The following is a 27,247-nucleotide window of genomic DNA, read 5'->3' as shown; positions in this document are numbered from 1 at the left end:
AAACCAAACTCACCAACATTCTATCAAATGGACTACACGATTGACCCCTGAACCACGTAAACTTACGGTCATTCAATTATATATCCATTAGTTCCATGTTATGCATCCATGTTTTGAAATCTTCCGCTGTTACTGCTAACACATTAGCGCCTTTCCTTTATTCCAACTACACAACCTCAATGAAGTCACCCATGTAGTAAAGAGGAACTTGGCATATTTCCGATAAAAACTCAATTCTCCCCCCACAGCAAGCTTCTCCTCTCTTGTATGCGCACCATACACCAAGCAAATCGCACAATGAAAATTATTGTTTGTTAATTCTCATTTTATACACAACCATATATTCCCTTTGTAACAAATACTCAACCTAAACATCATATCATCCCACATCATTAAAAAACTTCCAGAAACACCTTCTGATACCACAAATTCTCAACCCATCGCATCATTACCCCAAAATTGTACTATATCAAACTTAGTAATCACCTCATTCTTTATCTCTATCAATCCTAGCATATTCACATTATTTTTATGCTTAAAATTTTTTACTATTCTCCACTTTTCAACACCTCCTAAATCCCTCACATTCCACAAACTAAAATCATTTAAAAATTTTATTACACATTTTATTCCGGTTTTTGGGACGGCTCCTTCTTACTTTATCTTTCTGTTTTGCTTGCCTTTTTTTTGTGCCAATACTTCATTCTGAATTGGGAGAATAGCCATAATGTCCACATCCTCGTCGTATAAAACAGCTCATGATTCAAGTACCAGATCCCAAGCAGCCTTATTTTCAACCATATCTTTATCCCAACTTCTTCCGTGCTCGTCTTGATTAATTTCACCACATCTTGTTTTGAGACTCCCAAATCTTCCAAGTTCCTTACAACCCCTTCATCCTCCAACCCAGTTTTCTCCACCGCTATATTCTCATCCTTTAAATCTGAATCATGTAATGCACCACTCCTGTTCAAAACTAGCGTGGATCTCATTTACTGCACTTGGTGGAATGTTCCCCTCCAGTGTGTTGCTCGAACAATTTTTCGCATCTCAGGCAATCTCTTTCCGGCTTGATTGTGCTCATCGGGTGCATTAGGGGCTTCACACTATTTCCTGTCCTCCACGCCATCAAGCTCAGTGCAGACATTATCACCTCCGTCACCAGCAGCTAACTTCCGTACTGCTCCCAGATCCGTCTCGTCAACGCTGTTCACCGTGGTATCAACCTCTTCGCAAATTCCATGACCAGCCACACCCATCTCTTTACTGTCACCCCTCTTAAAACGTATGACGTACTTTCCGTCACACCACACATTTATTTCGTCGCCATGCCCCACTATAGACTTTATATGCTTCAACTCAATCCCAACTGAACTTTTATTCAATACCAAATTAGAATTAAAATTTTTAACATATAAATTAAAATAAAATAATTTAGGATTAGATAAACAACTTTTGTATATATATATATATATATATATATAAAAGAACATTTAAATAATTTTTTATATTTTTATTTATGATTTTATATATTATTTTATTACAATTTAATTATTTTAATTAATTTTATTGTTCTACTACCTTCTGGTATACTTCAATGGAATTCTAAAGACTTTTATCAGTGCTATACTTTTTAATTATTTTTCATTTTAATGAGTTGAAGACTTGAAGCCTTGAAGGTCACCCAAAAACCAAATAAAAGGAAGTCGCCACATGCAACCTTCTCTAACAAGCATCCAAGAAGGACTCGCTTGAAGCTCTTCAACATTGCTATAAGATAGTTGAGTCAAAATCTCCAAAATGACCTTACATAACTTGAATATTGGGCCAAATCCAAACCATAAACCCTTTCTCAGAGTTTCGGCCATGTTAGTTGAAAAAGCTTCAAGAAGACGAGAATAGTTCCTTTTAATTTTTCTTTTTAACTCTGAGAATAAAACGTGACATTTAATTTTTTAATATTTGTTTATTTCACATATAAAATATATAATGAAAAATCACATTTTACCTCTTTAAATACAAAAAAAAAAAAAAATTAAGATCCGAATTCCAAAAAAAAAACCTCTCATCCCCTCTCATCCCCATTTGCCCATCACATTGCCAATTTTACTTTTCCATACTCCATTTTTGGTAAATTAATTGTCTCTTTTGATATTTTACTTGATCTTTTGTTTATCAAAATCTTTTTTAGATAATCTTTTTTCAGAATTTGTTTTATTTAGTATTAATTAATTATTATAATAATTAGTAAATATTAAATAAGACAAATTTTAGTTATTTTTAACTAATTTTTTGTTACTAAATATTTTTAATCTTTTTATTTTAGCAATTCTCAATAAAAATATTAATGTAATAAACTACAAGATTTTAAAAGAATTATTACTATAAAAGTTAGCTATTATTAAGACTCATAACAATTAAAATCATTATTTATCATGCCTTATTTACTATTTTTGCACAAAATTCGCCTTTAAACAAAATCCATGCTCTGGCAACAACCATTCAAGTTCCATGTTCTAGTACAAACGTTATTATTACAACTTTTTTATTACGCATTAAAATCAGCAAAAGAGTGAAAGACTCCATTTTTTTATTCTTTCCCATGTGGTGTATGAGAGAATGGTGAAATAAGCGTGTATTTAATTTTTCTTTTTATTTTTTTCCTTACTTATTTTCCCAGAACTAGAAAGAACAACTCTAGACATGTGCCATAACGCATGACATAGAATAGAAAATTAATAGTAGAACTAGAATCCAGTGGGAAATAATGAATGGCCTAAGAGATGCCAAATAAGAAACAAAATAACAAACTAATCTTACAAAGTCCATACATTTGTATGTTTTTAGGATGAACACCTAATCTAACGTTAAACATTTCCCCATAAGAAAATCTTGCACAATTGTAGATAAAGCCACCACAAGAAGCTCTTAAATCAGAAAATGATTGGCCTTTTTGGACACTTATATTTATATGTGCCTGTTAACTTTTATTTCATAGTTCAATTTTTATTTCATATTTAATTATAACCACTCATTTATATTTTGTATTATTCTTTACTTTGTTTTTAGACTTTGTTATCTTAAAAGAAACAATTTTCACGACTCATTAAAAAATGCGAATGCATCATAATATTACCCTGTAATTATATTCATATTAATAGTAAATTGATATTTCAACTAAACACACAAGATGATAAGAAACCCTAACTTTTATAAATGAATAAATGAGTAATCTATCTAAAAAAAAAATTTACATCCTTTTTGGGTGAAAGTCTACCTAAATACTTTATATTTATAATAAGTATTTAATAAATAAAAATTTGGATCTTCTAAAATTTGAATTTCACTTTAAAGAGTAAAAAATAATCTTTTGTTCTTGAATAATTTCTCTTTCATATTTATTTTTGGTCTCACCTATAAAATCAATAGTGAGAGATCACACTTTATTCTTTAAAGTAAAATTCAAACTTTAGAAGATCCAAATCCAATAAATAATGAAGATGGGTGTTAGGGGTAAACAATTTTTATATTTGTAGCCATTAATTAGTCATTAATAAAATTTTTAATAGTGTGAAATTATATCTAATAGTATAAAATTATTCATTTTTTATTTACTGATTAAATACTAACCAAATTTTAATAAAAATGCTGATTCTTTATACTTTCTCTTTTAAGTTCCTAGAAACAATACAATATAATTTAACCTATGAACTCTTTATACAATCATATTGATAGTACTCTTTATACAATATTCAACGGCCGAGAGACGGTTCTGTATTGTTCTTCACATAGCAGTTGAAGAAATTTCCAAGAAACAAGTTAGAAAAAACAAACAACCTAATTAAATATCCAAAACAACAATAAAACTAAAAACAAATTAAATTATTCAGCTAAAAATACAACAAAATAGTTATTAGTTTTAGAGTAGTACTAAGTTTCTAACTAATAAATATGCCAAAAGAAACTAAAAAAAAAAGATATATTGAAAAAAAATCAACCTTCTTTTTCCAACATAGAAAAAAATAAGAGGATAACCATAAAAATCAACACAAACGAAGAAAAAGAAGAAAAGACAATATATAAACAAAAAAAGGAAAAAACCAAAAACGAATCTATGCCTAAAATTTAAAAATATTCTGGATCAACTAAAGGTTGGTCATGTTTCTCTTACGTTTTCTTTGGTCGTTATTATTATTATTATTATTATTATTATTATTATTATTATTATTATTATTATTATTATTAAAGTAAATTACTATTTCTACCCATAAAAATTGAAAATACTAATATATCTATTTATAAAAAAAATTATTTATACTCATAAAATATGTGTTCCACACAATATAATTATCCAAACACTAAAAAATACCTAAAATTCCTAAATTATTCTTATTTTCACCACCATTTTTCTAATCTCAAATCCTACCACCACCCAAATTCCAGACGACCTCTCTCCATACAGTCTCCGCTCTCTTGGCCCTCCCTTCCTCCTCCGTCCGTCACACAATCACCCAATCGCGCACCACCATTACCGTCATAGCTGCAGCCGTAACTGTCTCTCCGCGCCTCCAGCGCACCTTAGAACTCTCCGTCGGCGTGTCCCTTGACCGTGTAACAGCCCAGACCACCCGCTAGCACGATATTAATGATGCTTTCGCCCCCAAGTCCTGATTGGAATGCATATCAGGCACCTACCTCTTTTGTGCCAATGACGCGTTTTGACGAGTGAGTGTGGGGGGCTTCGGCTAGCATCCCTATCGTCAAAGGCAAAACCGTGAGGCCTTGTGTGCCAAAGCGGACAATATCGTGCTAGCGGGTGGTCTGGGCTGTTACAGATGGTATCAGAGCCAGAACCCGGATCGATGTGCCAGCGAGGGCGCTGGACTCCCTTAGGGGGTGGATTGTAAGGCCCACATCGGTTGGAGAGGGGAACGAAGCATGCCTTATAAGGGTGTGGATACCTCTCCCTAGCATGACGCGTTTTGACGAGAGAGTGTGGGGGGCTTTGGCTATCATCCCTATCGTCAAAGGCAAAACCGTGAGGCCTTGTGTGCCAAAGCGGACAATATCGTGCTAGCGGGTGGTCTGGGCTGTTACAGACCGCCTCACCTCCTCCAAACCCTCATCGACTTCTTCCATTGCCGCCAACGATGGACTTCCAGTGTTGAACTCCCTCATGTCGAACTCCTCCACCGCCAACTGCCTCCCCTCCTACTAACCTACCGCATTCTTCTAGAATCTTCTCAAAAACGCATTACCCACCCCCTATCTTCCTCCGCAGTCTTGACTCGGTGGTGGTGGTGGTGGTGAAAGTGGAGGGAAGGTTTGGTTGGTTGGGGTGGCGGAGAAGTGTGATTTGATTCTCGTAATGACGTCTTCTGATTCCATCTTTCTAGAAGACTTCGGCCAGACGGTGGACCTCACGCACCGAATCAGGATGTGCTTGTGAACTACCTTGAGGGAACCACCGTCCTCAAGGAGCTAATCCAAAACGCCAACGATGCTGGCGCCACTACCGTCTCCCTTTGTCTCGACTGTCACTTTCACCGCTGCGACTCACTTATCACCAACACCCTCGTCCAGTGGCAGGGCCCTGCCGTCCTCGCCTATAACGACACCGTTTTTACCAAGGAGGATTTCGTCAACATCTCCATGATTGGAGGTAGTAGCAAGCACGGCCAGACTTGGAAGACCGGCCGCTTCGGGTACACTAATTTCGCCCCTCTTCTCTTCTGCTTCGTTTTGATTCCTTGAGCTGAATTTGTTTGTCTTTAATGATTTTCTTCAGGGTATTTATCTTCCAAAAGTTTTGGCGGCAAATCTTCGGAAGCGAAGGGGTTAGGGTGACAGTTGGAGGAGGGCGAGGTAGTGGTACTGAGCGGCGATGTGGTCCATGTTGGGATTGGGTGGCTGAGAACATTGAGAGAGAGGGGAGAGACAATGGTAATAGTGGTGGAGAGAAGAGTAATTTAGAAATTTTATTTAATTTTTTAGGATTTAGATAATTTTACTTGCAAAAGCCATTTTTTATGGTATGTGTGTGAATACACAAGTTGCATTTATAACACATTTCCAATTTAGAAATACAATCAAACCATCAACCTTATATATGTGAGGCAATTAATATGAACAAGCTAAGTTGGCAAAAAAATCCACCACCATATGTATTTGAATACACAAATTGTATTCAGTATTCACAATAAGTCTCCAATATAAATATGTAATCAAGCTATTAATCATATGTATGTGACACACAAGTTTCAACTTCTTGCATTAACAATTAAAAAAAAAATCAGTTTGATATTTTTTCATTTGACCATACATGTTCACACTCTTCCAAAATCAAATTTCGACCACTTGTATGAAGTCATAATTTGATCATCCTGTATCTAAATTGATTTTTTAATTTTTTTTTACAGTCTCCAGTTTATCAAATACAAAAAGAAGACACAAAAGATTAATATAAATTTTGTATAACTAAAAAAAAGACCAAACAACTTGGTTTGCAAAAATATAGAAATACACATAGTTGAGGTTGATTTTTGGTGGAAAATATAGACCCTTTCTCCCAAAACAGTAAACACATTCTTATCTACTTATAGTTTTGCAATCGCCTGGGATGGTGAAGAAAATGGTTGGGACTCATTGATTTTCTTGCAACCAATGTTTCCATTACACCACCATATTTTTTCCATTGTCTCTTGCACATTGTGCTAACCTAAGAAATCAAGCTATTCATGCAAAAGCCCAAAGGTTGAATAATGTTGAACCACCGTTGAGTAAAAAGGTTGTGTTTTCCATGATCTTTTCCTTTTTTTTTTTTTTGGTTTTACATACTTGAGTTGAGAAAAAGTAGAGCAATTTTCAAAAGGGTCATGAACCTTATAGGTGGATTTTTGGCATTATGGAAATGGTTGGATGAAATAATAAGAAATTGGAAGAGTCCAATTACAACATTGCTTTTGCATATTCTTTGCAGTCTTATGCTACTTTTCCCATAACCAATTTTGAATTTAATTCTGATGCACTATCAATCAATGTAAAATAATTTTACACGTGCATCTAATTACGTAAGTAAAAATAATTATCTGTTTACATTGATCGCGTAAATGGTCATACAAAATAACGAAGGTGATTGCACAAATGTGTAAAAAACTTTACACAGTGCATCAAAATTAAACTCAACCAATTTTACCTGTTAGCTATTCTACCTTTTCTGGGTTGGCCTAAACGGTTATTTCAAATAGGCTTAAACATCCATATCACGTTGATGCAACAAATTTATCTACATCTGCACATGAAGATCTTTAAGAAGAACTTGACATGTTTCTAACTAAAATTCAAGGAGACTTTGAGAAGGAGATATGATAGGTTGAGAACCATTTATAAGAAGACATAAATTGTTGCTGATAAAGTAATAATATAGCCTTTGTATACAGTTTTTGTATATACATAAATTGGTTGAGAAGAGGGTTCATTGAAGTATATAGCCTTTCATATTTTTTTTTTGTCTGGTTCATGTTTGTTAAGCAGCTTGCATTTTTTCTGAATATTCCACCATTTTCTTATATTTCATTGAGTATGATATGCAACTTTATTATTTTTTATTAAAAAAAGGTTAATCGTTATGATATAGCCTGTTCCAACTGTTTATTTTACCAAAATAAATTACTTTTATTAACTGATAAAAGATATACATATTTTTTTTTTCCAAATAAACAATTTCAAAAATGCATTTTCAGCCTTTTTTTTTAAATTATACATAAAATTTTATCAAATCATTTTTTGAAAAAACTGAAAAGAATACACCCTTAAAGTGATTGTCATTAAAATCATATGGTTACCTAAAAAATCATATAAATGAAGAGATGTAATTAATTACTAACAAACAGTATAAAAAAGTAGTAATATTTGAAAATCTGAAACAGCCATGACACATAAATCTAGCATAATCATATTTCACAATTTTGAGGCAAACATGGCACAGAAATCAATGGCCTAACACTCTGAATCCTCTCTCACTTGTGGGGTGAGTGTGGTGACCCCATCGCCCTTATTTCCATGTTGAAGCTACAGGACATTTTGGCATCAGGCAGTAATAAAAAGAAGCAAATGAATACAGTGCCTATTAATACTTACTAACTTGCCAGCATATAAAGACACATGACACTGATCCATGTCCAGCTAAGAAAGAAAGAGAGAAAAAGAATCAAATCAGTGCATTATTGCTGTTCACACATTATGCACTGCTTCTTCTATCTCTCTACTAAAGCCATTAAGACCCTTTATCTACCCCACAATGCACAGTGGACCCTCTACACTACAACCCTCATTTACTACACTGCAATATTGTGTAAGTGTGTCTGTGCAACCAAACAAAAGTACAAGAAATTTGGTTAATGCACCTTTCCAATTTTTTATACTAAGGTACTTGAATCAAACACATCATCTTTGCAAACTACTACTAACTACTAAGATTGAAAACAAAAATAATTAGAATTCTTATACACATTTTTTTTTTGTTTTTGATTTAATATACATGATATATGAATCATATGATGGTCAATTTGATGATAATTTCCAAAAGGGTCACTGAATCACTCACTATTTTGGGAGATTACCTCTCCAAACTTGAGGAAAAGTTGTGCATCAGAGGTACTCATTGAAGGGCAATTAACCAAGTGTGGTGTCTTGAGGTTTGCATATTCATCAATGTAGCATGATGCTGGAACTTTTGCACATGGTAGTGAAGGTGGTGGAAGAGTTCCTTCTTGTTGTTTTGATGAAATGGTGGTGGCGTCCGTGGTGGTGGACGGCATGAGGCTGCCGAGGACACGTGTCACTTCGTGCATCGTTGGCCGATCCGATGGTTGCCGCTTTGTGCATAATAGAGCAAGCTGATAGACCTTCTTCACTGCTCCAAGGTCATTGCATGTGGCAGTGATGTCTGGATCAACAGTTTCCATCACTGCATTGTTTGCTGTCTTGGACAAAATCTACACAGTAGAGAACCATTATCCATGTAAAAATCAATTTGGAATTTCGAAAGATGCTGTACAAACAAAATAACAGAGTTGTATTATTTGTTCATATCATGTGTGAATTGACATGTCTCACAGTACAAAAGCACACATCATTTTCCAAAATAAGCAACAACCTTTTAACCTAATAAGGAGAATAGTGTCTCATTACCAACAACCATAAGTGGTGACCTATTTTATTTTTACCTATGATGTGTTCCACACATTATTGTGAATCATTAGGTAAATAAGGATTACCCACCAACAGCAGCAATTGATAATTTACCACATGAATCAATCACAAACCACTAGGTGGTTCAAGTCTAAGTGAAAACTTGAAGTTGGTAGAGAAAGTATACATAACATTCTAAAATGTTGGAAATGAAGAAACACACTAGAACATGCAAGCAACATTATGCATTTTTAAAAATGGCCTATAAATTAGATAGCAAATAGAAAACTCACCAGATGATGGAGGTTGGATTCATTGTCAACAGCTTTCCTTCCAGTTAGCAACTCAAGTAACACAATACCATAGCTATACACATCGGATTTCTCGGTGAGCCGGGAGGTTCTAGCATACTCAGGGTCTATGTAGCCAATTGTGCCCATTATGTAAGTCGAAGTATGCGACTTTGTGGGGCAAAGAACTTTGGCTATGCCAAAATCAGTGAGATGGGGCTCAAAGTCTCCATCCAGCAAAATGTTTGATGATTTCACATCCCTGTGTATGATCCGAGGACTACAATCATGATGTAGATAGGCGAGCCCTTGTGCTGCTCCAAGCGCTATCTTCAGACGCATATCCCAGTCGAGCTTCTTCTTCTTACTAGCCCCTGAAAAGAATAAACATAACAAAGTAAGAAAAAAAGCACATACAGCATGAACCAAAAGCATTTCCTAAAGAATTTGTTATCAGATTACCATGAAGAAGATCCCATAGACTGCCATTTTCCATGTAGTCATAAAACAGAAGGTGCCCATATGGGGATAAAGAGTATCCTTGGAGACTAACAAGATTCCGGTGCTTAATGCTTCCGACAGTCTCGAGTTCGGTCTCAAATTCTTTCAAGCACTGTGGATAGTGAGAATAGAGCCTCTTGATAGCCACTGGCTTGCAATTTTTGAGAACACATTTGTAGACTGTGCTTGATGCACCATATCCAATAATGTACTTCTCGCTCAGGTTTTCAGTCATCCTCATGATATCCTCATACACATGAAGCGCCATATTCATATGAAGAATCACTAGTTTCGGAGGAGAGAAACTAACTGCTAATTAAGTTCATGTGTCAGTGGTGGAATGATAAAAACACTATCACTATACATTAATCATCACAAACACTCCTAAAATGAGCCATGCCAATTTACAACTAAGATTAAATTTTGATCATCTACACAACTAAGATGAATTTACCTGGTTTGTCGAGTGATCCATCCGGAAAAGGAGATGGATTGTATGGCCGGCATGCTGCGAGCAATATCATAAGGAGGATTACAAGGCCACCAAGAGCAATTCCTAGAATAGCTGCCTTAGATAATGTTGCTGCATGATAAATAACATATTAGCTTATTTCTCATGTTTTTCACATGATTAACAGCTACCAAACAAACATAGAAATAAGATCAATGATATTATACTAAGGCCACAATCTATCACAAACAACTCGAAATCTCAAAACATGGACTAATCAAGGTACAATAATCAAAGAATATCTTCTGAGCAGACCCTAAAGAATTACATTTCCTGTTAGGTAGTTGTTCTTACCTCGCTCCGTAGGGTGATTAACATGACAAGGTGAATTCAACCAATTGCCACAAAGATCAGGGTTTCCAATGAAACTGTGAAAGGAAGTTTGTATCAATGAGGGGGAAAAAACATGGTTACCACATTGACTACACAAGAATCAAGTGTAAATGATCATTACCTGTCAGGAGGGAACCTTGAAAAGTTATTGCTTGTGGGAATAACACCAACTAGTTTGTTATACGATACATTACTACAAGATTCAAGATATTCAGCTTGTTAGTTAAAATAAAGGTGATGTTGTCCAATTCCTGCAACTATGCTACCAGATTATATAAAAAAAAATTAAGAATACAAACTTACAGCAGCGAGAGACTAAGGCAATTTACAAGCGACGTCACATCCCCGGATAATTTGTTGTTTTGTAGCCTCCTATATAACATTTTCAAAAAATAAAATTAAAAATACCAACAGAGATAATCATTGAAAACCATTTAACACTCCAAGAGTCTAAGATCATCAACGAAAGTTTGTGTTCTAATACAGATAACAAGTTATTAATTTCCAGCAACTGAACTTACAATGACACCATGTTCTGAAGCTGACTAAGTTCTTGAGGAATCAAGCCAGAGAGTTGATTATTTGACAAATCACTGCAAGATAGAAGGACAAAAACCAATTAGCAAACAGATAAAAAAAAAGGGTAGTAAACAAAGGAGAAAACAGATTTCATAAGAGGGAAAAAAAAGATAAATGACTTGCATGTCCATAACACTTCTAAGATTAGCAAATTCTGCTGGAATAAATCCTGTTATATGATTTCTGCTCAGGTTCCTACAAAAATCAAATAAAAGCCGTGAGTAAAAGAGAAACTGCCAGATTCGAAAAACAATAAATAACAAGAAACTTGCCACAGTACTCACAGCTTTAGAAGATGTTCCAAGTCACCGAGGGAAGAAGGAATGGAGCCAATTATATTATTATTTGAAATATCCCTAAGAAGGAATCCGAAACATTATCAGTATGAACCCGAGAGATTTACATTTTACATAAGTAGATACATTAAATAATTCATACTTACAATGTATCCAAATTACCAATCCGTGATAGCTCGATCGGAATAGGCCCTTGAAGATTGTTGGAAGAAAGGTTTCTAATGGATAGTGATCACAATTTCATGAAACAAGGACTAATTAAGCAAAGTCCAAATGTGTAATACTTGACAAGTTGTTAATAAACTTCAGTTGAATCCTACATAATAGAATTGTAAATAGGTTCTAGCTATCACTTACAAATAAGTCATACTCTCCAAGCTCTTCAGCGCTCCAGGAATTGTTCCAGTCAACTTGTTCCCATGCACATTGCTAGTAGAAGAGAATAGGAATCTGTTACCTTAATGTACAAGAAAAATCATAGTAACGAAGTAGCGGTACAAGGTTTATTTCTTACAGGCTGTTAAGGCTTTTACATGAACCAAGGTTATCCGGAATTGGCCCCTCTAGATTGTTGTTGGCAACATTTCTGCAAAACCATTGGTGACCCATCAAGTTAGGATAAATTAAAAAAATGAAGAAAACCATCGAATTGAAACTTCGAAGTAATGGTGCTTACAAGTCAAACAAATCAGTAAGCTTTCCAAGTTCGGGTGGGATGCGCCCACTTAAATGGTTATCATTCAGTTCCCTACAAAAGATGGTTGACCATTAAACATTATTTAAAAACTTGCATTCACTATTGGAACAGTGAGTTCAACAAAGTGCCTCTAGAACAGACATCTTTGTTTGAAGGGAAAAGAAACTACAGCATAATGTAGCTGAAGAAATAAGGATCTTACAAATAGTGAAGCTTTGTCATGTTCCCTAGCTCCGGGGGGATGAAGCCTGTGAGCTTGTTTCCATGCAAATACCTAGAAACATTTCAGCAATGATGTCAAAACACATACTGAGTCTAAAAATTAAATACATACAAGATGAAAACTAATTGCTTATACTTACAATTTTTCTGTGTATGTCAGGTTTCCTAAGATAGGAGGGATTGATCCACTTAACATGTTACAACTCAGATCTCTGGATAAAATGTATGAAATTAATATGATGGACAAAGAAGAAAACATTAATTAAGAAACTTCATAGTGTTTGTTTCAAACACTACAAGCTAACAATGCTTACAAGACGGCGAGTGCTTGCATGAGACCGATCACCGACGGAATATGGCCGGAGAGTTTATTCCCTTGAAGTGACCTGCCAAACTCAAACAAATCCATCAAGCAAGTTCTAGTTTTCTATCCTATTTTTCACCCTATAACCAAGCACCTTAATGAAATATAGCTATACAAAGAAACATCATGCAACACCTACAAGGTAGCTACTTGAAGAAATCCAATGTTGAATGGTATCTCTCCAGTGATTTTGTTGTAGGATATGTCCCTGACATCAAAAGAAGTTACATTAAAATTGTAAAGAGACAATAAAAATACAAAACATTCTCCCAAAATCAGCTATCAAACTGGACTACATACAAGACTTGGAATGAAGTACAGTTTCCTATGCTTTCAGGAATGCTTCCTGTCAAGCTATTGTTTCTAACATCACTGCAAACCCCACAAGAAAATTGATCAGTTCGACTCGATTTATGTTCATATTACCAAATTGGAATGAAAAGAGAGTGATATGGAGATACTTACAAATACCACAATCCAGTTAATTGGCACATGTCTGGTGATAGTGAACCAACCAAATTGTTACCTCGCAAGCCGCTGATGATCAAAAAACAAACAAAGCAAACAATGTTATTGATAAGATCAGAAATAAATATGTCAAGAAATGATAGATTATACTTGTTGCATGTATTGAATACTACTTACAGATACTGCAAAACTTCATTCCAGTATATAAGTCTTGGTATTTCGCCACTTAGATTATTCTGTGCCAGGTCTCTAGAGAAATATATTCAAAGAGGCTGAGAATCATGGAAGCTAAAACTATAATTATTTGGATGAGAATGAGAGAAACAAAAGAAAGGAATAAAATAACTCACAGAATCTTCAAGTTAGGAATCTGAGACAAAGTTGAAGGGATTGGACCAATCAACTGGTTATTCTTCAAAACCCTAAGACACCATTAAAAAACAACAAGAAATGTTATCATCAAATCTCTGTTGGGGTAACAGAATGACAGAGAAATGCACAACAAAACTCACAAATTTTCCAGTTGTTTCAACTTTGATATTGAAAATGGTATATCTCCTCTGATCTCATTGAATGAGAGGTCCCTGAACATGCATAAAAAAAGAATTCTAAGTTCCAAGTCATTAAGCTGTTCTTAGATTATGAATTGGATTCATGAATTCACTTCTTCTGAGTGAGTTTGAAGACATACAAGCTTTGTAAAGATGAACAGTCACCAATCTCATCTGGTATCTGCCCTGATAATCTGTTTTCTTTGAGATCACTGTACCAAAAGAAAAAACCAATCACACCATTGTAGCAGCAAGGACAAACAAAAAGCACGGAATGCCACAAACAACTATAACTAAATTTAATTCTTTGATGAACACTTCTGTTTGCAACATAATCTTTCAAAAGTAATTTTGGTAATTCAAAGTGTAAAGAAAGTACATGGTGACCAAGCTCTTAAGGTTCCCTATTGCTGGTGACATTTCACCATCAAGATTCAGTCCTGAAAGATTTCTGTATCAAAAAAAAAAAAGAAAATAAGGAAAAATAAAGCATATGAACACAATGTGGTAAGAGTAATTTTTAAGTTTAATAATAACTCACAGTGCAACAACATTGAAGGTGACATTATCACAAGTTATCCCTCTCCAAACACAATAATCTGAAGAAGGTGAATCTGTCCAGTCATATAGAACATTATCCACATCCCTAAATGACTTCTTTATCTCCAACAATGTTGCTCCTACCATTCAAAGTAAACATTATTCAAAGCATTAAACATGTTTGTAAGAACAATAGTTAGGAGCTTCAATATTCAAAGGAAACAGAGTTCTTCTTCCAAATTACATGTTCATATGCAACAAAACACTCATTTTCCATGCTAACAATGTGGAAATTTACATCCATATAATAATAGAAATGAGGGGGTTAAAAAAACACAAGATCCCCAAGAAAGAATAAATTAATAATCAAGTCAAAATCAGTGAGAAAAAAAGGTGCTGACTTTAATTAAAAAATTGGACCAAATGATATTTGGATGGAGAACCCAAAACATAAAAATAAATAATTCAGAGTCTTTTTCTCAATACCCTTTACTAAGAAAAGAGAGAAAAACATAGCAAGTACTTGGCTTTTCTAGCAATGCCCTCCATGAAAGAGAAGTTTCAAGTTTCAAGTTTAAGCATTGATGTTATGTTCTCTCACACTCAAAAGATATCTTAGCTAATCCAAACACATGAAGAAAAATGGGAAAGAAAAAGAAGAAAAGACAACTTAAACACTCACCATCATCTGAATCCACAGTGTTGCCATAACCACAATTGAGAAGAAAAGCAGCAACAACAAGAACCACCCCAAATCTAAATGTCATAGAACCTTCCATTGACTTAAACCTTCACACACACACCTCACAAAAGGAGAGAAGAAAAGAAGAGCCAATGAAGAAGCTCTCTCTTTTCCTTCAACTAGGAACCATAAACTAGAAGAAGAGGAAGAAGAAGAAGAAGAAGAAGAGGAATCTTAATATACTATAGTGTGTTATATTATGGTGCAATGTTTGTGGCACTTGTAAGTAAGTAGTAGTGGCACTTGTTCTGTGACAACACAGCATTTGAAAAATGAAAGTGGTTAAAAGGGTAAGGTTGAGTTATGCCTGTGACAATTCTTCTGTGTATTCCCCAACCCTTTTAGCCATTTATGTGAAGAATATTAATTGGATTTTGCCTTGTTCTGATTTTTCAAAATATGTAACAGAAACTGAATGAATTCACATCACAAACACAACACAAGCTTTTAGCCTTTGTGTTCCATCACATCCTTTCTGGCAAACCAACACAAGTGTAAGAAAGATGCAGCACAAAGAAGAGAAAAACAAAATTAAAAAAAAAAATATATGAGTTTGTGAGTGAGTGAGTGAGATAAGAGAGAGAAGAAGAAGAAGAAAAAGAGAAGGGGAAAATTATTTCACAGATAAAGTTAAAAACTATCTGCAACCACTTCTGCTATCAAACCTGCAACTTCTGCAAACACCACACTACTTGTGCTCTCTCTCTCTCTCTCTAAAATCTCTAATAACACTTCCATTATTAATATATTTTTTAATGTGAGAAACTGTATATGGTTTGATGGTGTGACATTCATTCAATTTCTAGCCATACCCCCTCTACATAGTAGTAGTAAATAGGACTGTGCTCTATAAATCTAAATCTATATCTATGTCTATATCTATATGCTATTATTAATGGTGCTGGGCTAAGTTATGATGCTTTTGCTATTCTTGCATACTTGCATGCCATTCATGTAACTTCTTTCATTTCATAACAATTTTGTTATTAGAAATTCGGTTAATGGAATGCATTTCAACTTAAATCTTATAAAATAGTCTCAAGTGTCAAGAGAGTTTTATAAAAAACATTTTTTTATTTATCTAAAAGACAGGATTAATAGTTGGTTCTTGACAAAATATAAAAAGAAAGAAAATAAAAAGTAATGCAAATCCATTTGAGGTGACAAGAACGTCTCTTTCTTTCTCTTTCTCTCTCTTTCCCTTTCGCACTCTCTCTCTTATATCATATCACTTTCTGAACATTGCCATCGGATGGCTTCATGTTTATCAATCTTGATTTATTTATAAACATCACTTAAAACTAATTTTGGTTGGTGGAGCCATCAACACTCTTTCTCGGTCGACTAAATAAATGTTAAGAATTTAAATTTTGTTTTGTGTTTATAGTAATTTATTAGTTAGTGATAAGTCCTTAAATAAAGCTTAAATTTATGACAAATTAATCATTAATTTATCAAATTAAAAAATATCGTAGGTGACAAAAAATTTATACATATCCACTTACTAATTAAGTTTTAAATCTTAATTTTTTAATTAAGAATTCAAATACTATTTATTTTGAATAATCTTTTATTACTTAAAAGTTGACAAATAAATCCACATTTTTCTTAATTCTCATGTGCTAAATTAATTTTAAAAGATAAAGTGTATTAATAGTTTCTAGAAATTATTAGGTTAAATACCTTTTTCTATTATCGTTTTTTATTTAAAAATAATGTTAGTATAGATAAAAACTAAAAGAGTAATTAGGATGGATATTTAGAAAGAAAATGCCAATAACGTAATTATAGAGGATCTTAAATTACTTTCTTTTTTAATTAGTAGTAAAATTTGAACTCAAAACATCTAAATAAAGATATAAAAATTACGTTATTTAAACTATAATTCCTTGGTCTTAAATTACTTTCTTTGTGCTTTGGAAAAGTTGAAAAATAAATCATTTGACATCGATCTATGATGTATTCCATGCATTCTTTTTGTTCTAGAAATAAATAATACAAAAACAGCAGTAATAGATTATTATTGGTAATAGATTTTTGTTCTTTTTTGTTCAATTTTATCACCTCCTTTTCAGCAAGAATGAAAGTAATTGTCCCACTTTAATAAGCTATCTTAAGAAACCTTTTCCTAAATAATTTATGTGAATGCCACGGCCCATTTGATATGATTATAATGTTATGTAATTTATATTATATTATATTATATTATTGCTCTTATTGGATAGTAAACGTTTTCTTAAAGAGAAAAAGCAACATTATACAACAAATTGGAGCACACTATTAAATTATCTTCACTTTTGAAGGAACTTAGGTCAATAATAAACGAATATTAATTTTTTCAGCACTTAGACAATTTAATTTTATTTAGTAGACCTAGGAATTCAACAAAAGTCAAGTCAAAATAGTTGGATCACTATCATCATTTACTGCAGTAATAAATATTTTACATTTATATATAAATAGGATAAATAACTCACTTAAAACTATCGATGTAAATGGTAGCAACTTAATTTTTTTTAAGGAATAAAATTTTAATAAGAAGACTAATTTTTCTTTAATTAGATACTAAAACAAAAGATAGAATGATCTCATTGTTAATCTAATTCACCAATCACAAAAAATAAAAAATAAAAAACAATTACCACTGCCTCACTAATTGAATGGCGAGTCCAAACAAAGACAACATCTTGATGAAATGGATGGGGTTCATATATGCCTTATCACCATATATAAGGATAATAATATAAATAAAAAACATTAAATTTATTTTCTTAATTATTATTTTTGACATTATTATTGATTGACATATCAGTATAGTTATCAAAAACCAAACTAAAAGTCGAAACCGATCATACTACTAAATCACTTAATTATTGGTTCCATTAGTAGATCAAAGATAAAATTGTGTTCAATGACAGATTTTGAAATAAAATTTTAGAGGGTCAAACAGAAGATAATTGTTAAGATATTTTTTATATGAATCAATTTAAAATAAGCTTGTTTAACCTTAGAGCAACTCCAATAGTTATTTTTTTTGAGTTCTTATTACTGTGCACGTCAATAAATATTGGAACTAACCATTGGAATGAGTTGAGAAAAAATGCTTTTTCTTGGATCAAGAACGGGAGTTCCTCTGAACGGGACTCCCATTGTCTAATAATTATATAAAATTTTAATTAATTAAATAATTATATTAAATAATTAAATAATAATTAATTAGATTAAATAATTAAAATTTTATTTAATTAATGATTTATATTAATTATTTATATCATAATTAATATTAAATATTATTTATATTATTATATTAAATTATAATTAATTAAATTTACTTACATTAAAAAATATATTTAATTTTTACACCTTACAAAATAATTTTTGGTTGAATTGGTTATTTTTATTTTTAAAATTTAAAATGCTAACTATATTATTAAAATTAGCAATTGTAAAAACTAACTGTTACAAAATTAGCCGTTGAAAACTTTAATTAGTGTAACTTCGAATTCATCTATTGTGTATTATTGTTATATATGAATTTATTTAATATTAATATCTTTTAATAGTGAATTATTTTTAAATTTAAATATTTAAATTATATTATTTAAAAAATTAATTATATTAATTACAAGTATTTTAATTAATTAATTAAGTGGGACCACAACAGGGACTAAAGTTAGTTCCTCCTAATGGAGAAGAGAGAGATGCTTTGAGTTTCTATTTACTGTTTATGACGCAAAAACTGATGTGAAGTTACTTTTTATGACAGGTGGGCCATAAACAGGAACTGGGATGAGTTTCCTACTGGAGATGGTCTTATCTCTCTGATTTGGGTGATATTGTCAAATTTAAAACTGTTTTCCACGGTCTTGTTCCAAAGAATTAAAGCCAAAATCATCATATTCTACTTTTTGAACTTTTAAAGATTGTATCTCACTTTCTTTGTGATTCATTAAAGTAGAAGAACTATCTACAGGTGTTGATATTGTAAAAGTTATATGTTCTCCTTCTTAAATATTAGCCTTCCTCTTAAAAATTCATCAATTTTTTTTTTATTTTTCATGATTATTTTATATAAAAATTTGAATATATATCCTATAAAATATGTAAAAAAGAAGTTAGAAGGACAAATATTAAAATTTATAATATTTATGGAATTTCTATTATCAATTTATACAAATACAATAATATCAATACTCAATGAATATTCTAATATTTTTTATCATATAAAAAAATTAAATTAAATAAACAGTAAAATATAAAATAATATTAAATTAAATAAATAAAGAATACTTAATTTTTTATATTTGAACTCAAAGGTAGAGAGAATGTTACTTATTGAATAGAGAGCTGCGAATACACTCAGTTCAGTCTAAATCTATCATATTTTGAATGTTTAAAATTAAAAACTATTGTGTAATAAAAATAAGAAATAAAGATTGAACTTGAATACTTTAAGTTATAGTAAAATATTTGAGCCAACAAAACTATTTTTTATTTTTTTAAAAAATACTACTAATTTTTTTATAAAAAGTTTGGGGCCATGGGCTCCCTTATCTCAACTAAGCTCCGCCCCTGATCGTGTTATTTTGTCATAATTAAATAATTAATTATATAAAAGTTAATTTTATGTTATTATTTTTGTAATAAATATTTTTTTAGTTTTATTTTATATTAAATTAACTATTATTTTTAAATTTTAATGACTCATCAATTAATTTATATTTATTATACTCTTTAAATATTTATCAAAAAACAAAATCATAATTTTGAAAATAGAATATATATAATTAATAAAAAACATTTTTCTTTTAAATTTGTATATATAATTTTATTTTATTTATATAATATATTTAATAAAAAATATTATGTATAACAAATAGTAACTTTGCTTAATTTTACTAGATTTAATCAAGTCTCCAAATTAATTATATATCCAATTCAAATAATGACTTAATTTTATCACGTAAATTTTGTATATTCTTGATGAAAGATATTATATTATTATTAAAATAATAATATTTTATTTATAAAATATACACTTTTTCTTCTAAAAAAGACCAAAATTAATGTAGTCTAGAATAAAAGGGAACGAAATTCACACCCACCTGAGCCTGATAGAGTAATTATACGAACTGCAACATTATTGAAGTCTGAAAAGTAGTAAGGGTAAATATTTGACCATATTGATACTCTGATTCTGGTTTCAATTTTGAGACAGCAGAACAGAAAGATTATTAGAGCCATCATTTCACGTTTTCACTTCTGAGTTCTCAGGCTGCCATCAACTATTTTTTTATTATTATTTTTTATATTTAAGTCCAGCCCACAGGCCCTACTTTGGGGGTACTCCCTCCTTCGATTAATTAGCTTATAAGCCTGTTTTTAATTTTTTTAGAATAAAATTATGTGAAGAATCAATAATTTTACTAAATTTTAAAAGATATATATGTATAATATTGTGATTTTTTATTTTAATATGGAAGAGTGAATAGAATTTTAGTTAATGTTACAAAAAATAAAGTTTTACAATATTTTAAGATACTGTTCTGTACAAGTATAATACGTAAACTATATATTGCACTAATAATACACAATTTGTGTATTTATAATACGCAGACCGTGTATTGTAATTTAATATTAAAATAATATAATACATAGTCTGTATATTGTTTTTATAAATTAAAATAAAAATTGATCTGACAATTCACATCCTACAAATTCTATAGCTTCGGTAATTTTGTAAAATATCATAACTTCCAATATTAAAAGATTACACCAATTCTTATCCAATATCTAAAAAAATTAACCTAATATTGTACATGATAAATTTTCAATTAAAACTTAAAAGAAATCATTTTTACTATTCATAAAAACTTTATTTTTCAGTAACATTATCCATATGGATGGATAAATCAAATAAAATCTTGGCAGAACTGCAGAAGCTAAATGGCCATCAATTAGAAGTTCATTTAATGGTAGATATGACTTACTAACAAGACATATAATAACGTGTATTTATTTTTTTTAATGTAGATATTTTCAAATTTTTTAATTAAAATTTTATAAATATAAAACTTAAATGAGATAAAAAAAATGTTAGAAAAAGTTTTTTTATGATGTAAAATTATACTTTATAAAATGAATTGAAAAAATTGAGAAAATATGTTCTCATATTTTATCTATCTTATTGTATCAGTTCTTTCTGATGCCCTATTTTTATTATTAATATATAATAAATGAAAAATAGCTATATGTAATATCATCTGATTGAGGTAAAATACAGTTAGAAGCCTAGAACAATTCAAAAAATAATATATTTTTTTATTCACAGGAAGATCATTTTCTAACTGAAATCATAAGATGAAAATCAAATGAACCTATACAACCTAACATTCATGATTTACTAGTACATAAGCACCTAAATTCAAAAAATTCTCACTATCACTTTAACATGGTTCATAGTATTTCATTTTTTACTTTACAACTCATTATAGTTTAATAAGATGGCTCTCATCTACATTTTTCATTTGTTGATCATAATAAATACTCTTTACAAAACAGTTATTAGGAGAAAAATTACAATTGAGTTATCTTAATAAATACTTTTTTTATTATTCATTCATTGTGAGACTCATTTATATCATCTAAATTTGTTTTGGCAATTTAGACACAAACTTAGAGTTTGAATTCAATATTACTTACTACAATCACATGATCATTTATATAAGCCAACACAATTAGTTATATTAAACTTACATATTTGATGCTGAATAAAGAATGGTCCCGTCAATAATTGTTAAATAATAAAATAAAAGAAGGTTTTGAATTGGCAAACAAATACATGACAAAATATTCAATAAAGTAATTTTATAACTTTTACAAAAAAATGTATTTAGATATTTAAAATTAAAAATGTTTATATATATATATATATATATATATATATATATATATATATATATATTCTATTTCTCTATCCTTATACAATTAGAATAAAAGTAACATTATTTAATTTTTAAAATTAGACTCTTGAATTTTTTTAAAAAATTTTAAATTTTAAAGTATATCAAATAGTTTATAAGTTTCTTGCCAGTTTTGAACATTAGTTAACAACGTTAACAATTAATGTGTGATGTTACTGGATAATTAAGTGTGTAAGATGAATAATTTAGTCTATAAAATTAAGTAATACAGTTCTGTTTTTGAGTGTCCTTTTTATATCTTTTTCTAATTTTACAAAAAAAATCCCACGAGAAGATGAAGCTAGTGCGAGAGGAGCTCCATGTTTTTGGGAAGGAGTTACAGATTTTTTTTTTACGACACAAAGATATAAATCAGTTATGCAACAGTTAATACTTCATCCAACTCTATATACTTACCCAACTCTATATATTTATCCGATTTTCTTATATCCCTTGTATTTGGATTCTCCATCAGAGACACCAATATCTCTGAACTAAGTTCCTAAAAGTTACAATTTTGGAAAAGTCCATACTGACGTGCTTTTAATTATAGTCAATAAAAAGATAAAAAAAAAGAAAGTAATATTATTGAGTTGTATGTATTTATAAAAGATGTATACTCTGAAGGCATTGTTTATTTCCTTAACTTGCATTACCTTTGCAAATTTGCAGTGCATAAATATTTTTGTTAAGTTCGTTATTTTTATTTGAAAAATGAAATTACAAGGTTTGATTATAAGAAAAAATATTTATTGTTTTAACCATCTTCTTTAGTTCATTACATTAGAATTAGATTAAGGTATCATATAAGTTAATACATAGCTTACTATATGTGATTATGTTTAGAATTTTGAACAATTTCAATTTGCAATAACATTCAATAATATTACTTTTTAGTTAAATAATTATAATAAATATTAATTTATTTTAATATATTCTAACAATTTTTATCAAAAAATAATTGAATGAAAGGTATAAACATTTTGATACGAGTAAATAATATTTGTAATATAATATTTTTTATGAAGTCACTTCCAACACAATAGACAGCATTATACTTATCATTCTTAGTAATAAGATTGCTCTTGTTTACTTGTAAGATTGACAGAGATATTTCATGATATCTTCCCATGATTACTAGCTTTATTATAATATATTGAAAGAGTTAATCATCAAATTAGTTCTTAAAAAATAAATTATTTTTTAAATTTATTTATAAAAAAATTATTAATTAAATTAATTTTTTAAAAATTATAAATTAAATATTTTTATCTTTTTATCATTTAATTAATAATTTTTTTAATGACTGATGATATAAAATATTAATTAATAGTATATATGACATCTAATATATTTAATTGGACATTAAATAAATATATTTATAAAAATCTATCAATTTAATATATTTTTCCAATATATAACCCTAACCCTAATATAACCTAACGACACTAAATTAATAAATTTTCATAAATATATTTATATTTTAGCGTCTAATTAAATATACTAAATATCAAGTATGATATAAGATAACGTTTTATATCATTAATTATTTACAAAAACTAATAATTGAATGATTGAGTAACGAAAATAATTAATTTATAATTCTAAAATAATAATTTAATTGATAAAATATTTTAAAAATAAATTTAAAAAATAAATGATTTTTTAAAAATTAATTTAACTATTAATCCTATCTTTAATCCTATCTTATCCTAATGGATGGAAAGTTATTTGTGTCCCTTTTTTCTAGGAAATTATATTTACTTTAGCAATAACATTATTAAAATTTTAAACCCTCCAAATTTTCACACATACTATCAAATCTTAAATACCCAAATTGAAATAAGGCACACAAATAAGCATAGTCAACAATTTACAAGATCGGGCCTGCTACACATACAAGCAAAAAGGCCCTATAAGTTTTACAAGTTCCCAACCCACACATCATTCACACGCGCACTCATCTCACTTTGAATAGAGCGTAAATTACACGCGTCCCACTCAAACGGTTTCTCTTCGCAAATAGCGCTCCTTAATGGCGCACTCTTCCACTTCTCCAACCCGTTCAAAGAAAACACAAACCGTCCATTTTCGAGCAACATTTCAAACTGCAGAGATAGCACTTGTCGCGAAGATCAGAACTCTCCATCAACACAACGTAGAACTCTCGATCAAGAATCTCAAGAAAAAACGAAGTTATAATACTCAAGGTACATTATGTTACTATTTCACTCATATTCTATATTTTTCAGATTTCGAAAACGAAGAACTAGATTTTACTGTTCTTCTACATTCTTCTAGGTTTTACTGTTCTTGTTCTAAGTCTCATTTTACAGTTTTTAATATTCTACTTGTTCTACGTTTTACTGTTATTCTTGGTTCTAGGTTATAGTGTTCTTCTTAGTTGTTCTAGGTATTACTGTAGTTGTTTTTCTAGTTCTTCTGGTAATTGATTGTTTGGAATATAATGCGTAATTTGTTGGGTGTATATGGAGTAACTTGTTGGGTGTATATCACATACTTTGTTGGGTGTATATTTCTGAACTGATATACTGTAATATATTCAACAGTTGCACTGTTCTAATATTTGATTGTCCATGGGTGTATATTACTTGACCTTGTAATGTTGCTTGTCCTTGTATATTAATGCTTGTTTGAGTGATATCTGACTGATATCTATGGGTGTATCTGACTCATATCTATGGGTGTATCTTATTTATATCCTTAGGTGTATCTTGCTGATATCTATGGGTGTATTTTTCTGAACTAATATACTGTAATATATATTCAACAGTTGCACTGTTCTAATATTTGATTGTCCATGGGTGTATATTGCCTGAACTTGTAATGTTGCTTGCCCTTGTATATTAATACATGTTTGAGTGATATCTGACTAATATCTATGTGTGTATCTGACTCATATCTATGGGTGTATCTTATTTATATCCTTGGGTGTATCTTGCTGATATCTATGGGTATATTTTTCTGAACTGATATACTGTAATATATATTCAACAGTTTCACTGTTCTAATATTTGATTGTCCATGGGTGTATATTGCCTGAACTTGTAATGTTGCTTGCCCTTGTATATTAATGCATGTTTGAGTGATATCTGACTGATATCTATGGGTGTATCTGACTCATATCTATGGGTGTATCTTATTTATATCCTTAGGTGTATCCTGCTGATATATATGAGTGTATTTTTTATTTCAGAAAAAATGGCAGCCAGAAACCAAGTTGGAAGAAATGTAAGTGTGCTTAGATGAAATAAATGTCAGCTAGGTAAATGTGTTTAAAAAGTAAATAACTCTGTATTACATTTCTCAATTAACATGATTGATTAAACAGAATATTCTTTTTAATTGTAGGACGAGATGGACCACTTTAGAGTGAAATATGCTTCCAGGATTCTATTCCATGACATGAATCTAGACAAAGCTGAAGCCATTAGGAAAAGTAATGCAATAAGACTGTTCAAGCCATCCTCGTTTTTATTGAGTCCATATTGTCAGATAGATTCTGATGATATTGACACTGTTTAATGTAAATGTTATATAGTCCTGTAACAAATTGAACACATGCTGTAAAAATTTTTCAATTATAGTTCTGTTTATTGTAAAATTTCTTTCAATAATTAAAATCTCTCTACTGTATTCAAAATGTATGAATTACAGGTACTATAATATGAAGGAAAAAATCAAATTAAATATACATCCATAACTTGCCATTTTTTACACCCAAAGAACGTTGAATATACACAAAAAAATCTATCCCCCTGATGCTTTATCCCTATAATCCTAAACACGAAACACTTTAAACCTAAACCCTAACCCGTACCCCGTAAACCATAAAACCTTAAACCCTAATACCCAAAACCCTTAAACCATTGTAAAAGAAATAAACAGTATTTTATAACATAGAGATCCTTTGCGTGCTTCTCATCCCTGTCCAGAAGTGGTGATCCAGATAGATTGGAACCCATATATGACGGTCTTCATAGAGATCTACAGAATACACCCAAACACAGACTATAAATACACCCAAAGAAAATTAAATTTACACCTCTGCTGCAGATTTTAAACAAACATTACCTGAAAGCCACTTGTTGTCCACAAGACCAAAATTCAGTAGAAATTCATTCCAATTCCTATCAAATGAGTCTTTACTATGAGAGTTCCAAACAACTTCGCTCATTTCTTGTTCAATTTCTGCATGTCCCTTGTACCCGTTTAATTTGATTGGAATCTTCTTCATTATGTGCCAAATACACCAACGGTGAATTGTTGTTGGCATACAGGCCTCTAAAGCCCTTTTCATTGATGCGCATTGATCGGCGAAAAACCCTTTCGGAGCATTTTCTCCCATGCAACGAAGCCAACATTGAAATAACCATTTGTATGATTCAATTTCTTTGTTTTTCATCAAAGAGCATCCGAGAAGTGTTGACTGACCGTGGTGATTCACCCCGACAAAAGAACCACAAACCAAATTATACCTGAAACAAATTACCATAGTGCAGAATGAAAAATCATTATGTACACCCAACAAATACTTTGTATATACCCAAAAAATACCCAATATACACCTCTGTGGCAGATTCATAAAACACATTAATTTAGAATCATAAAAAGGGACAATTTATTACCTGTTTGTATTGTATGTGATGTCAAATGAAATAACATCTCCGAAATACTAGTTTCTGTAAAATTTTCTAGCATCTCCAATGGTGGTAAATGTCATTCCAACCTTCGGAATAAACTGGTCATCAACAACAGAGAGAGGCTGCAGAATACACCATGTCAAAAACTATAAATACACCCAATCATTGGTAATATAATACACCCGAATGGCACCAACTCAACCAAAATGACAATAAAAGCCATAAGCTGTAAATACACAGGCTGCAGAATACACCATGACAAAAACTAAAAACACACCCAATCATGTCTCATATAATACACTCGAACGACAACAACTCAGCTAAAATAACAGAAA

General features: G+C 30.8%; 1 protein-coding gene and 1 long non-coding RNA gene across 3 annotated transcripts; one reads left to right on the top strand and one right to left on the bottom strand.

Annotated features, from left to right (window-relative positions):
- The first annotated feature begins 4,108 nt into the window (after positions 1-4,108).
- On the top strand, positions 4,109-6,110 carry LOC140180413 (uncharacterized). Its single transcript, XR_011874659.1, has 3 exons — positions 4,109-4,609; positions 5,100-5,705; positions 5,789-6,110. It is a non-coding gene; the product is annotated as an uncharacterized lncRNA (long non-coding RNA).
- A 2,281-nt stretch (positions 6,111-8,391) lies between these two features.
- LOC112697644 (LRR receptor-like serine/threonine-protein kinase ERECTA) lies at positions 8,392-16,372 on the bottom strand. 2 transcript variants are annotated; one of them, XM_072221483.1, is made up of 27 exons: positions 15,227-16,372; positions 14,546-14,684; positions 14,384-14,455; positions 14,145-14,216; positions 13,966-14,037; positions 13,804-13,875; positions 13,631-13,702; positions 13,451-13,522; positions 13,286-13,357; positions 13,125-13,193; positions 12,936-13,007; positions 12,762-12,833; positions 12,602-12,673; positions 12,379-12,450; positions 12,217-12,288; positions 12,060-12,131; positions 11,849-11,920; positions 11,691-11,762; positions 11,530-11,601; positions 11,349-11,420; positions 11,131-11,199; positions 10,949-11,020; positions 10,789-10,862; positions 10,438-10,566; positions 9,945-10,295; positions 9,486-9,856; positions 8,392-8,996 (listed from the first exon to the last, which is right to left on the bottom strand). In XM_072221483.1, the coding sequence occupies exons 1-27, from the start codon at positions 15,321-15,323 to the stop codon at positions 8,598-8,600; spliced, it is 2,994 nt and encodes a 997-aa protein (XP_072077584.1). In that variant the 5' UTR covers positions 15,324-16,372; the 3' UTR covers positions 8,392-8,597. The 2 variants fall into 2 exon arrangements, with proteins under 2 accessions (XP_072077584.1, XP_025606685.1); XM_025750900.3 differs by having other exon boundaries at positions 9,945-10,292.
- Between the last annotated feature and the right edge of the window lie 10,875 nt (positions 16,373-27,247).

This window comes from Arachis hypogaea, chromosome 16 (assembly GCF_003086295.3).
Source record: "Arachis hypogaea cultivar Tifrunner chromosome 16, arahy.Tifrunner.gnm2.J5K5, whole genome shotgun sequence".
Taxonomy (NCBI): domain Eukaryota; kingdom Viridiplantae; phylum Streptophyta; class Magnoliopsida; order Fabales; family Fabaceae; genus Arachis; species Arachis hypogaea.
The sequence above is the reverse complement of the archived record's forward strand: the minus strand, read 5'-3'. Positions and strand labels throughout refer to the sequence as shown.